A 15,037-nucleotide genomic window follows, 5' to 3' on the forward strand; every position below is an offset into this window, starting at 1 on the left:
CATTCCCCTCTCCCACTTAGTGAGTGTGTAAAAGTGTGTGTGTTCTCGTGTGCATGTGCCGGGGAGCTCATTCTGTTCCGACTCCAGGCAGAAGATGGTAAGTAATGTCTTTCCTCCTGCATATCTGAGAGAATGTTTACAGGTTTTGAGTGTGTGTGTGTGTGTGTGTTTGTTTGTTTGTGTGGAAGTCATTTTGCCCCTATTTAATAAGTGAAAGATTTTGTATTATTAGCTGTGTGGAAATGAGGGTGGACTCATTGCGTGGATACAGTGTGTGTTTGTAAATAGAAGTTGTGCTCCTCTATTCATATTTGTACATGTGTGTGCTGGCGATGCCTGAAGTAGGTACGCTGTCAGGCCATGAATGAGTTTAGAGGGTAGAGGGGGGAATAATGTAGCGACGGGACTGTTAGCTTAAACTAGCTTGGGGGCTGCAGGGTGAGGAAGAGGAGGGGAGGATGAAGGGGCTTGTGTGGTGTATATTGTGGCCGTAGGGTTTCTGCAGCAAAGAGGGTGGACGTGAGGACGAAAGGAGGATGAGCAAGCAGGACTCCTTTTTTAAATCAAGCAATCACCTTCTGAGAAACGGAAGCAACTCCATCCACATCTCCTCTTCCTCGTTTAGCTGCTGCTTTTACCCAGAGCACCTAACAGTAGCATTCATGCAACAGAGGAATCAGAAACCCCTTGATACCAATGCCTACGCTGCTATTCCTTTTCCCCTGGAGTTACCCTGTGCTCCCCTCCAGTCACCAACTTTAGTAGCTTAGCTGGGGAGCTATACTGTAAATGGAAATGAGGGCAAAATGTGGAAAAGTGTGGAAGGCAGCACCTTCAAAATCCATGACGGCTTTAAACAGCTGACGTGGAGAAGCAGCAGGATATTGATGTAGCAGTGGAGACTCTACCGATGGCGAAATGTCAGGTACAGCGATAAATTTGCAGCTTTATCGACGCTTAGTTACACAAAGGTTCCCACCGTGTGTGAGGAATAGATCCATGCAGGGCTTCTTAATGCCTTTTCTTCCTGTTTGCGCTACAACGTTGTTGAGTCCTGCTGTTTTACTCCGACACCAAAAGGAGCAATAGATGATGTTAAGACAGTCCGATGAAATTGAACTAAACATTTAACAAATCATTTCTGTTTATAACTGATTATAGATTTGGGGAAATATGTCAACTGATTAACTTTCTTTCCGGGGGGGGGGGGGGGGGGGGGATATTTAGGAATAATACCACTCTCATACACATAATACGCCTACCAGCACCTCTGAAGCTCATTAATGAACATGTTGTTTAATGAGCCAACGAACGCGTATAGTTACAAAATGAATGTCTACTGTTAAAAAACACATGAAGCAAACCTCCTGGCAATGGAGACAGTATAATATTCTTATTGCACTGACAGATTTATTTGACTTGTTTTAAGAAAATAAGAGGAGGAGATTTTTGCAGTGCACAACTCTTTTTCTCCTTTTGAAAATCTGCTTCGCCCGATCTTCACGTGGCCTGAGGGGGAATATAAACATGCGGGTCAAGCTGAAACGTACATCATCCTCTGTTGGACGGCCTGATGGAAAAGGCAGTTTAATATTAATTAAGCTGTGACGCGTGGACACCTCCCTGTGATAATTGTCAGGTGCAGAGGGATTGCTGAGGTGGCTCGTTCCTATAGGACGCAGGATGTTTTATAATGCATGTGATATGTTGTTGCAGAGACCAGATGAAAGTAGCTACGGCCTGAAGGAAAGTGCTCTTTTGTCTCTGATTAATGTACACACATAAACCTCCCTTGCTTCTTTTGGCTCGTAGCACCCAAAGACCATTTGGGTCAAGTTGCTGAAGGCTTCAAGTCCAGAATACTTTAGCTGAGTCCAGTGGGCTTGCTCATTGGTCCATAGAGCACGTGAACTATTTTTATTATGAAGATAAACACTGTTGATATATACAAGCACACTATATCAATGAGTGTTTGTAGACGTATCCGTACTTCAGCACACACGCGGCCTTATGAGCATGCATCTGTATGTGTGAGGTTTGCGTGCATTGTATGTGATGTTATGTGTGTCTGGAGTTACTCTCGCCCGCTGACTCGCAGAGTTTGCCTCAAGGGCGATGGAGAGAGAGAATGGAACGAGTGCAGCGAGACAGAAAGAGAGAGGCAAACAGTCCGAGGGGAGGGGGGGGGAGAGACAGACAGCAAATGAAAGGGAGTAAGAGGAACCAGTCTGACACCAGTCTGTCCAGCTGTACTGATAATGTTCATTCGCCATGAAAATGTTTGGCTTTCCCAGTGTGGATTCTTTCTCTCCTTTGTTTGTTCAGAGGGGAGCCGTTGCAAGTTTTTCTTTTTCAAGAACTTGCCGTTCGTAAGCACAAAAGTTCAAATCAACTTAAAGCACCGGCAGCACACGAGTTTAATTTGACAGCAGCAGACTCAGAGTGTGTGATATTACTCCAAAGATGTTTACGCTGCTCAAACTGAATCTATTATTCACTTAAGATGTGAGGAATATGTCGTCTAATAATAGATGTAAAGTGTGTTACATTGTTTTGTTTGTCAAAAGGCTTGTAAGGTAACGCTGAGTACTAGTGAGGGAGACAGAATGCAAAGTTGTTACGTTTCCAGTTTAAGAAAAAATACTTGTGTGGCCATTCTGAGTCATGCCACCTCGATTGTAGAGATTTTGGAAAACATGAACTTCATGAATTTTACATAAATCATTTCGTCGGACCAAAAGTGATACAGTGGTAGAAATTACGATCTACTTCCCTACAACTTGCCGGCTAACTGTTCATATGCACATGTGTGAGTTTCTGAATCTCTGCAACGGAAATGACAAATGCAAGTTTACGAGACACACATTCCTGCCAACAGTTTCACGCTATTCCACTTACCTGTACGTGGTAGTAATGCGCCATGAAATGCAGAAATGCACTGAAGCAAAATACAGTGAAGAAGAAGGCTGCAAGCTGGTAATCATGGATATGAACATAAAGAGTTTACGATGCTATAAAATCAACTTTGCAAATGTTTTGTTGAAACAATGAATGTAAGCAGAAGCTTTGTTTCCAAGAAAAATCCACAGGGCACTTTAAATGGCTTTCGTGCACAGAGTGAGGTCAACCGTGATCGAGAACAGATCAGTCTGAATGATGATTTATCTTACAAGAGTTTAGGTTTCCTTCCAGTTTCTTGGATGGATTTCTGCTGACCAGGATCTCTGGTTGATGGTGGCTTGGACCAAACATGATGCAACATTTGGGTGTTTGAATTTTTATTTTCCTTTGGTCAGGTAGTGGTGGAATTGCCAGATCAGTTTTAAAAGGTTTTATTTTATATCATAGTCTTTGCATGCAGTTTTGACAGAGAGTTGTTTTTTATGTTATGTTGTAGAGCCATTATGTGAAGAATTCAACCGTAGTGGTCATGCCAAAGAAGACAGACTTCAGTATCATCTCAAAGATGGTCCAATGAAATTCAATTTAAAAAATACTACACATATGCAGCAGGTGGTTTCAGAATACTTCAATATTGAATTTGGTGGATTTTATTATACAGAATTCATGTCACTGACACATATGTTCTTTTTGTGTCATGAGGAGAGGACAAATAGCATCATTCGATGTTGGTAAATTGAGCTTTCTTTTAACAGAGTGCTACCTTGCTACTGCAGGAATTTGTGTAGTTCACTCCTGGGTTTCAATGCGTAGCCCCCTGTGGTTTCCTGCCAGTCTCCATTACCTGAGCTGTGAGTTTGATGAGTCAGCAGCTACTGTGAATCCAAACCATTTCAATTAGGAGGGAAGAAATGCTCATCTCCTTGACACTTTAAAAAAAAGCAATTCATCAGATAATCTGAAACTGTTACTGTTTCATGAGGAAAGGTAGGGAATAATCGAATGACATTAGTAATAATTGACAGTGAGCTTGGCGTTCATGCCGACCATTATTTTGCGGGGAACAGATGTTTTTGAAAGGATCTTCCAGTTAGCAGCAAACACCTCTGCCAACGCAAATGGCCATGTTTGTGTTGAGTTTGTTTTGACAAAATACCAGTGGAATGAAATGCCATACATTTGATGTCTTGGGCATAGGGAGTGACTCTTCCGCCAGTAAATGAATGGCATGATGATTATAATTATAAACCAAAATCCAGATCAAGATTAACTCTCAAGGCGGAAACATGACCACTTTCCAACCTCATTAGTGGAGGTAATAAAAGCCTCGATGTGCCTGGAAGCAATGTTATTAGAATGTTCGTACCACAGCATGAATGAAAATGCTCCAATCATGGCTGACCCCAGTAGAGCGGTAATATGTGATACTTTTCGGTGCTAGAAATAAATTACATTGCATTTCCCGGATGCATGGATCAATGGTTGATACTTCCATTGATTGCAGGGCTCACCGTCAGTACTGTGTGGTAATGAGGTTTTCATCCTTTATCAGTTATAATTGATCTGGATTTCTGGCACCTTTTAAACCATTGGAATATATGAATTTTCCATTCAATGTATGACCTAACATAGTGGTAAATACTAATGGAAAACTGCATGCGTTCTGTGATATTGCAGTTGAATTCAGTTGTATATTTTGAAGGCATATGCTTGTAAGAAACTGAGATGATAATCAGGACGTCAAGCACAGATTGCATTGTATACCTGTGTGCAACCGAGAGAGCATGTCCCACATGGTACAGTTCACACGTCTTCCACACTCAGACGTTTGAGGTTACAAGGAGTCCTTAAATCCTGGATTAGGACGAGTACATAGACAAGAATGGAATAGTATAGTGGCGTTGCAACCAGTCATTCAGCTCTCTGTGAAAGGGCTCAGAAGGACGAAACTCCTCCCATTGGGCTGATTTTCTACAACTGTCTTCCCGGAGCAATAAAAGCTTTGAAGCTCAGGTATAAACAGAGTGCACGTGGAATCTATTTAGCTATCAGGTCTCGTGAATACAAACCGACACACTTGCAAATTGAATAAGCTGACAAGCCGAAGAATTTACATAGTGTTCAAAATGTGTTCTGAAATCCTACCTGCTGTCCTGTCCTGTCCTGTCCTGTCCTATCTCGTCCCGCCCTGTCCTGCTCATGCCCTTTGCTGCCTTGGCTCATCCGAGACAGTCACACAGAGAGCTGTCAGGCAGATGTCCTCCTGAAAGACAGAGGACGCCGTCTGCGTCACCCGTCAGTCTCTGTGTGCCTCTGTCCCCCTGCTCAACCCGGCTTTGGCTGTGTTAACCCTCTTCTCTTCTCCCCTCCTCTCTCTCGCGGCACCAGGCGCGGCTCCCCTCCTGTTCATCCACCCTAAGCATTGCTGAGGTACTCCTGCATGTGTTCTAAGGCAACGTTGCGGCCGTCATCATGGCATCGGTTTCTACTCCCTTCCTCTCCAACCGCACTTCTTACTTCCTGCCTGGAATGATTGCCCCACCCCCTAAACTTCATATCCTTCCCCCTGTGTGCGTGCTGCCCTGCCTGCTGCACTCCTGCTGTCTCTCTGTGGTTTTTCTACACACTACCCACAATCCTTTTTGTACGTTCTTTCTGTTTTTGCGTGAATGTGTTCCTGTTGTGTTTTTCTTCTAATTTTTGTCTCGCAGTAAAATGTTGCCCTCGCTCTGTCACACGTTCTGTATCTAACCCTCGCCTTGTTTCCACTCTCACACACCATCAAGAAAAAAACAAACCTCCATCACTTGGCATCTTCCTCAACTGCATTTCAACCTCAGAATTGAAGTTGAAAGATGCTTGAATTATGTATTTGAATGAAAGTCATAATGCCTGCACAAACAAAGTGTGTTTACGCACCTCAGGGACGTAAAAGGGCCTCTCACACACACACACACACACACACACACACAGACATTCACACACAGCATCTTGTAAAAGAGAAAAGGGCCGGTAAATGTGCTATAAGCCTTTGTAACTCTCCCGTGCTTGCTACTCTGGTCAGGCCCCAATGACTCTGGTAAACTGATGAAGACATGGCCTCGGTGCAAGGCCGTGGAAGAGTGCTGACACTTGTCCGATGTGATATCGGAATCCGTTAATTGCCTGTGATTGTACAGTAATGACATCTAGAGAAGAGTTGTCCATCTCAAAGGTGGTTGGGAGGTACTATTCAATTTAATCTTATTTCTATCAGATATGTTTTCAGATATTTTATCTCCTTTTTATGAATAGAAAAAAGTAAAAGCAACCGATTACATTCCTGTAATTTAATTACTTCTAGATATACTATTCTAGATATCTAGTTGTACTATTATGTTCTAGAGCCAATATTTGAAGCCGATTTTAGCCGACTTAAGTTTATTTAAAATTTGCTGGTGGACTTGCTCTTTTTTCTTTGGACAATTTCAACTGTAAAATGTGCTGCTCAGCATATATCTATCTCTTAATCAGGATCTTTTGATAACCCAATTGAAGAGGTCATAACTCGTGTCATGAAATTATTGTCATCCAAATACTGTTCTTGTAGCAGCACGATTGAAAGTTAAATACCAAACAAACAGGCCACTGTAACTGGAGTATTATAGTGACCTTACTTGTGATCTGTATCTTCCTTCTAAGGCCACATGTTCGCTGACAGAGGCCTTGGGTACGGCCAGGGGGTCAAGCACTCACTTGGCTTCACTTAACTTCCACTTGCACACACACTAATAGAGAAATGTGACCACAGCAGCAGCGCTCCACTGTTGTCAAATCCACTGATCTGGTTCTGTTCTTCATCCATCTGTGGTGTTGTTGGTGGTTTTCCAGTTGTTTGCAACAACTTTTTATTTTTTAATTTCCTTTGATGCGATTGCAGAATATGTGTCAGGTTAGTTCTGGGGTGTGTGTGTGTGTGTGTGTGTCTGTCTGTCTGTGTATGCGTGCAATTGTGCTCAGAATTAGGAGACTGTGAGCACCTGTGTTTTAAAAGCACCACTAACTGATATGCTGTGTTGATCAGAGTGGGAGTGCTTGTCTGTGCGAGAGTGTGTGTGTGGCATGAAGGTGAGTGACTATCCTGTGGCTTCCCCCAGGCCTCACGGAGAGAATTCAGGGCTCACCTGGATGAGGTCATCACGCTCAAGTCAAGGTACTCTACCTTGGACCAGGTAAACCCGCTAACCTTCTACCAAGCTCTTATCTACCGGCATGCTGGCCACTAGCATCCCACATAGCACCTCACCACACTGGTGACACACACCAACACAAATGTATACCGGCAGGGGCACGGCACATAGAACACTGAACATTTGAGACAACATAGCATGCAGGGCTGGAACAGGTGAGCAAACCTGGTCTTTGGTTTAGTGGACTGTAGTTTATTGTCTTTACTGCTACTCCAAGATCAAAACAAATATGACATACACACTATATGGTGGCTTATGTTAAGCCGTAGTGGGAGAGATATTGGAGACGTAAAAGTTAAAATCCAGAAAAGTGAAGCTGTCACAGTGCGAAAAATCAACTTAGGGTGATGTTGATAGAGTAGACCCGATTTACACACGTGGTTATAACATGTGATCTTTGTCTGGATATCTGACATTCATTCGTGAACACGCATTTCTTTTTAGAAAATGAGCATTTTAATGAGAGATTTCTGCTGTGTTTTTCAGTGCTCCTCTCACTGGTTTGAGGTGGTGTGTATGCACCGATAAAGATTTCGCAAATATTTGAATCACGATGTGATGTCAGCTGTGGGGTTGTTGGCCTTATTAATGTTGCCAGCACTGTTGGTCAACCACGCCCACACAGACTATAGCTGAGTTTTTAAATGTTAAACTCCAAGTAAATTATGTTGTTGTTGTTTTTTGGCTAACTGTAACTTGATAGTTGGTTATTTAGTCAATAATATTTGAAGGACCAGTGTGTAGGGCAGTGAGGTACTGAATAACAACAATGCTTATTACTACCAGGTCTAAATGCAAAGCCAGTGAACTGATATCGTTGTCCAGATACAGATTGTATGTTAATACCAGGTGTAAATGGGGTCTTAGATTTTGCATCCACCAACACACATTCTTAATTTCCCCATCGAACAGATTTCTGCAGGGGGAGGTGTGTAGTGCAGAGGTCTTTCATAGAGGTTTCACGTTAGTGTGGTGATACACATGGAAGTGTAGTGGGCGAAACAAACAAAGGGAAAAGTGGTTAAAAGTCAAAAGAAATGTGGTAAAGCAGCAATTGAGTTGGACGGCGTCGCCCCACAGAGTTGCTCTAGAAGTTTCCCTGTGTATCACCACCTTTTAGTGGTCAGCAACATTGCTCCCCATTGCCTCTCTCTCAGGATCTTCACCAGCACTCATTCTCTCTCATTCATCACACATCTGGTCATTTGATATGATTTGTGTATCAGTGACTGGTGATGCTGTAGTGTTTTTGCAGAGTGTGTCTGTGTGTGTGTGTGTGTACCTGGTCTGAATTGGAGCGCGAGTGCATATGTGTGTCTGGATTAACAGATGATCCATGGGGCAACAATTGGGAAGCCCAAGAGAAGCCAACAGTGCTTCGCAGTCAGTGGAGAGAGCAGAGGCCTCCTCACACTTCCTCACCACTCCCCAGGGAGGAGCACTTGGCTGTGGATTGCCACAGTAGCATTATGTCCTGCCCTCTACCACTCTGTCGCCATCACTCCAGCATTTTGTCCTCCGCTCCATCCCTCTCTTGCCCCGTGGGGCGAGGCGGTTAAAGCTGGTTCAAACTAGCCTCCCTTGCCCTGTCGCAGCCCTTTCCTCCTCTGGGCGGACGGATAAATCTTCCCCCTTTTTTGCATAATTTGTGTCGACAGCTCCTTTTGTTTTGTGCTGAGCTCAGCACCTCAGTGGTTACATCCCATCATTTCCTGGAGCGTCTTCTCAGCCAGCTGGTTATTGGCGCCATCGATTTTCCCAGCCCCCCCCCCCCCCCCGTCTCGCTGACCCGGCCGCGCTCGCAATTCTGTGTCCGTAGACACCGCCGCCGCCCGTTCCCCAGCCCATTGATCTTCCTGGCAAATCTCCATGACAACCCGTCGTCAGGCTGTTTCCGTGGCGACGACGGGGTCAGCGTGTAGAGTGATTAGTGTTTCTGGCATGGGGGCCACTGTCTCTTATTTATTTATTTTCCTGTGTGTGTATGTGTGTGTGTGTGTGTGTGTGTCTGCATTCCCAGCATATACTGCAAGATGCCACTAAGACGAGTGAAGGTGTCAAGCCCAGATCTTCAGACACACACACACACACTCACACAGATATTGTCAGTGGCTTTCACCTTTATTTCATGTATGTTTGCTCGCTGAGGGGCTTTCTAAACTGTGCTCTTTGTGTCTGTGTGTGTGAGGCGTGTGTGTGTTTGCATCCCTCATTTGAGCTCACTCTCTGTTCTCACCAGTAAAGGGGGGCTTGCAATGGAGAGCAGATTAGAAATGAGTGTGAGAGTGTTTGACAGTCTGCTTTTTTGCCCCCCCCCCCCCCTCCTTATACGTCCAACAACACCCCATTCTGCTTTTTCGCTCATTCTCCACGAACACTCACTTCCCGGCACACGCCCTCCTGTAGCTTTTCCACTGTGTTCATCTCCATATGCAAACAGTCTCCCATCCACCCATGGCCCTCTGATGGTATGATCGTTTCTGCTTAGCTATTTTTTTGCCATACCGAGGTCTTGTTCTCCACCGGTGTCAGTTTTTAGTGTCGTCATTCCACACTGCATCAAGGTTTCTAGCTGTTTCTTCGTTAACAGCGACTGTATATTTACTGCATTAGCTGCAAGAGAGATTTCTGATTCATTACTGTGGAGGAATATGTGAAACTGGATTAGGAAGCTTGTGATTCTTGTGGTTTGTCTGTGTGTTTTAAAGAGACCAGCTAGGCAGTGAGATTCTGCTGTAATTGTCCTGCGTTAAATGTGACTTCTTTTTATTTTAGATGTCTTTTGCAGTTCTTTTTTAGCAAGGCACACCTCGTGCGAAAATGTCCCAGCTGTCGTTAGTTTTCATATGTGCTTTTCAATGTCTGCAAGTTTGATCTGTGTCTTGCTGTAGCTGTATTTAGCTCCCTTAATCCCCACCTTTGTCTTTTTTCTGTCTCTTTTTTTTTCACCATGCCTCTCCCTCTCTCTCCATATGAGGGCTCAGCAGTTGTGGCACAAATCTCCTAGTAACCACAGCTGGTGCCATCATGGAGGTCTATACATGAAGAAAAAAAATAAGCTGTTAAAAATATCTGAAATGAGATTTTACAAGTTAAAAGAACAGATGGCAGATTTGAAAATCAATATGATTATCATAGATGTATATGCTGTACCTGTGACGAGTCTGAAAAGGTTTCAAGTAGAAGATGATTGAGTATTTACAGCTGCAGGATGGTGTATGTGGGATTGTCATATAAACAGTGTGTCGTGTGTTCATGGTAATAAAGACAATGCACAGAGGGATCATCTATATTAGGAATACAGAGGCAAGACTTGTTAGTTGTGTCAAATCATTAAATCAGTGATTTCATGGGATTTGTTGACGATGAGAAAATATCACTTATTGTTTACGAGAGGCCAGATAGTTAACCTTACAACGTTATCGTGACACTTATCACAAGAGTGACGCTCAAACAGTTTCTTTTTTTTCATAAAGTTGTATAATTCAAAATGGTTTCAGCTGTTCCATCTTTCCAAGCACTCATAGGGCCTCCAGTATGGCTGCCACAGGGTATGCCACCTGAACGCCCGCTGCGCTGTCTTTCTTTCTCCTTCTCTTTCTTTCTCTCTCAGTTCTCTCCTTGCTGCTCCCTTCTCCTGCTAGGGTTGCTTGTCGTAGTGGATGCCTGTCTGTCTGTTTGTCCCTTCGTCCATCTGTCCGTCTTGTCTGTCTTGTCTGTCTGTAGTGTTGTGGTTGCCAGGACAGATTCACTGATGCCTGTGATTCGATGCTTTATCTCCACTAGCTCCAGTGTAGGTTGGAGGGGCTTAAAGATGATCGCAGGAGGACCTTCAGCTCTCGAGTAACTATCCCGCCCCCTTACCCCCCTCCTTGCCTTTCCCTCACCCTCCTCCGAGGAGCGCGCAAAACAAACGCCCCGCTCTGTGTCCCCCCCCCTCCCCTCTCTCCCTCCTCGCTTGCCGAGCTATCTCTCTCGCTCTCGCTCACTCTCTTTCTCTTTATGTCTCTCTATCTGCCTGTTGCCGCTGGTCTCTCTTTCTCGACCTCAACCTGTCTGTCGTTCACTCTCGTCACTCTGTCTCACTATTTCTCTGTCCGGTCTGTTTGGAGTCTCTCTTTCTACGTCTCCCACGCACACTTTTCTGTCTCTTTGTTGTTCACTTTCTCTGTCTGTTTCTCTTTCTCTTCCTCCATCTGTCTGTCCGTCTCTGTTTCTGTCTTTCCGGTTAACATGCTCTGCTTTCAGTAGCTATGTCTGGTGTGCTGGATGTCTGTTAAAGTAGATGCCATCAGGCCGCTAGAGTGGTCTTTATTGTTTTGTTCTTTTCCTCCTGTTTTCCCTCCTTTCTGCTGTGTCTCGGCTCTGTAGTTTAGTGAAGTCTGTCAAGTCCGTGCTTCCTGTTTTTGTTTGTTTCCTTTCCTTCCGGGCTGTGGGACCACGTCATGCTGATCCTCATCCTTCCACCCTCTGTCTCTTTCTGTCTATCCAGCTGGTTTTTTTTTTTCTATCTCTCTGTCTCGCCATCCCTCCTCCTCCACCATCCCACCACCTTGCCCCACCTCCCATCTCTCACCCTCTCACCTCGGCTGTTTGGTGCCTAGTGGTGTCACAGTGTTAGCCTAGTTATGATGGCAGTGAGGGAGGGGAGGGGAGGAGGGAGAAAGGGGTGGGTAGGGTAGAGAGACCTTCACCATGGGTGTTTTGGTTCTCCATACACCACACACTGCCCACACCCAACTTGTGTTCTTGAGATGCAGCAGTTGCAACAAAGAAAATTAGGACTGCCAGAACACAGAACAAGTGATAGACGTAGGACAGACAGAGCAACAGACAACCAGGCAACTATGCCAGTCAACACATCTGAATGAAGGTAGATGGACATCTAAATCAACACCAACAATTGGACAAAAGACACTTAAGTTTAAATATCAGCCCTGATTTTCTACAGACTGTAAAATGTTGGAATCAGATGGCATCAGAATTGATTTTGTCCAGAGTTATGTACTATTTATGTATGTTGGTGTGCAGTACTTGTAAAAAGTAATACTTATATTCTGTGCCAATCGTGTAGCCTGATAACCTACAACATGTGATTCCCCTTCCCTTATTGAGTCCTTCCCTAAAGCTGAGCTTTCCAAAAGCACGCTCATACTGTCACACAGAATCTCCTTTATAAGGAGTTGTACATAGTTGTTGTTTGCAAGTGCTGTGTAGCATCTTTAACATCATGCATCGGTGCTATGTCAGCTTTCTATAACCGTCAACAAACAGCATGGTCACCGGGCGGTTGGCAGCTTCTAACAGCATTGGTGAGATGAGAAGGGGACCACTGGCATGTCCATGTCCCACTTCTACTTGGCAGTCGCCACCTATTGTACAGCCTCTTTTTGCTCTTGCCTTCATTTGCCACTAATTATATGCATTACACTTTAAGTTATGCGCAAACTGTTTAGGTTCCACCAAGAAACTTCGGATCAGATCTGCTGTACATTGTTATACAAGAAGATGATCCTAGCTGTGTCCCAATTCCACTCATACACATTTTAAGCAGGTTTTGAGTATGTAGTGTTGTGTGTTCACTGAGAGACAGTTTCCTGTATTTGTATCCAATATTGGACCCATTTTTCACAAGCCACACATTTTTTTTAGAAAGACAAGCTACAACAAGTTGTAATGCTAAAGATGGCTGTTAGCTGTGTAAATATCTAATGTTAGCAAATTAAATACAGATAAGTTCTGCAAATATAACCCAGTCTGCTTTCATTCAATCACACAACATTTACAACACTTCCAAATGAGGTGGAGGGATGTGAACTATGTCACAGTGCAGAAGCTAAAGACGTCCGTTTCACTAGGACTTCAAGTATTCTGCGGAATATAAAAATGTAAAGTTGTGGATGGTACTGAAACAATTCCAGAAACACCTCAGAACAAATAGTAGCTTGAGCATTTCAACTCAGAGATCACTGACTAGCTTTTTCCGTAGGTTCTCTGGAGGAAAGGGGCTATGGTTGACATCCGGACAGCCACTGAGCTCGCATGTCAATAGATCATCTGAGCATCCTCTGATGAAGACTGTATGAAAGCGGAAAGCTCAGGACAAAGATAGGTGGTGGACCTTGAGTTGAGTGAAAACTTTGGGGAAACAATTTGCTTTCTTTTTTTAGGTGGCATTCCAAAGTCAGTCGGTGAACCTGCTGCATCGGTTCCTGTTTGTACAAAACGATTAACTACATTGATTTCCTGTTTATTGTCAAAACAGCATCAAACTGTATGACAAATAGAATATAGTACTGCACTTCACAGCATGTTGAATGGAATTGGGACATTATTTATGACATATTTCGATTTTGAAGACCAGGGTTTATGGGAAATGTGGTCTTCATCTGATTTCACATGAGATAGAGGCTACTTATTGTCTCCGCCATGGTTTTCCTTTTGTTGTACTGTTGCATCTAATTTGGCACAAACACATTAGTTGTAAACAACAGCGGCACCACTTTTGATTTTGTTTGTTTTCCATTCACTTACCGTGAGCAACAGTTAGCTGCAGTCGCAAGACGCTTCTGGGAAGCTCAGCTCAGTTTTAACCCGCTCTGCTCTCCTCCCCACCTTGCCATAGATTACAGGTAGTAAAGCGCTGGTGCAGCAATCTATCGTGCTGCATCAGCGCTCTCCAGGGAAACCTTACCGTCCTGCACCACATCTGAACAGCCACTATCTAAACTCGACGCTACATTTTCACTACATTTGATGTCACACCGTAGCACAGTTAATACATCTGTTGTTATGACCGTGATGAAATATTGTCGCTCTGTATGTTGTTGCCCGTGTCCATTTATTCCTTTTTAGTGCTTCAATCTGACAGTGATGTGTTGTGTCAGTGCGTTTATCAGTGTGAATATCACCTGTGATGTGACGATGTAGTGTACAGTGAGTGATGCTAATGCAGGAGATGCAGCCATCTCCCAACAGCAGGACAAAGTGAACAGTGTAGTGTGACACGGCTCTTGCCAATGCTGCTGACTGTTGTTTAAACAGCTTCTCATCTTAAGCATGTCAAAAGAGCAGCCTGGTTTATCTCAAATTACCACCACCTCTGCTCTCTCTCTCTCTCTTTCCTTTTGTCCTACGTCTTTCTCCCAATCGCCCTCGCCATCTTTAGGTGCAGTCACGATGCAGCAGCAAAGAAAATATCCTAAGATCAAGTAAGTACCACGTTTCCGATTCAAAAGCACCCTCTCTTTCCTGTGTGTCATGTCGGTATGTGCTCTCAAATGCGCATGAATAGATATTGAATGTGATGTGACAGTGCGAGGACGGTTTGTGTGTTTACCGTGTGTGGCTGCTGTGTGTGATGTTTTGCCAGAGGTTGTTAAGCCTCATGTTAAGCATCAGAATATGCTGTGGAAGCGTAAGTGTATGTTTAAAGGAGAGAAATTGGGTCAAGGGAAATCAAAGCACAGAGCCTGTTCCTCGCAGAGAGGCAGAGAGGCAGAGAGAGATAAAGAGAGAAGGGGAGAGAGAGAGAGAGAGCAGATTACATATTAGTTACACCTTGTTTTGTTCCTTTTACCTTTTGAATTATTAGAGAGGTATTATGAGACCAACATGGCTGCTATCGAGCACTTCTGTCATCCAGCCGGGTTCCACAGCTCCGGCAAACAAACAGGACTATTTTTGCATGTGTGCGTTGTCATGTCTTGAGTTCTGGAATTCAACTGATATTGCTACAGCTGCAAAAGCAGTGTGCTAAGATCAGTTTGAATTTCTTTTTTGATTTTTCTTTTTCTGTGGCTCTCGGCCCAAAAAAGGAACCTTTTTTAAAATACAGTTTTTGTCTCCAGAGACAGTTGAGTGGTTCAGTTCCCTGACTTTGGAGCCACATAGATGCCTCCACTGTC

The 15,037-nt window shown here is 44.0% G+C and overlaps 1 protein-coding gene across 2 annotated transcripts in view; it reads left to right on the forward strand.

Annotated features, from left to right (window-relative positions):
• The window catches only part of gphnb (gephyrin b), an 80,910-nt gene that overhangs the window by 51,793 nt on the left and 14,080 nt on the right, over positions 1 to 15,037 (forward strand). For both annotated transcript variants that reach the window (XM_079290388.1, XM_079290389.1), the window contains exon 9: positions 14,299 to 14,341. In XM_079290388.1, the coding sequence (XP_079146514.1) occupies positions 14,299 to 14,341 (43 nt within the window). The remainder of the gene's footprint in view (positions 1 to 14,298; positions 14,342 to 15,037) is intronic.

This window comes from Melanostigma gelatinosum, assembly GCF_949748355.1.
Source record: "Melanostigma gelatinosum genome assembly, chromosome: 19".
Classification (NCBI taxonomy): Eukaryota; Metazoa; Chordata; class Actinopteri; order Perciformes; family Zoarcidae; genus Melanostigma; species Melanostigma gelatinosum.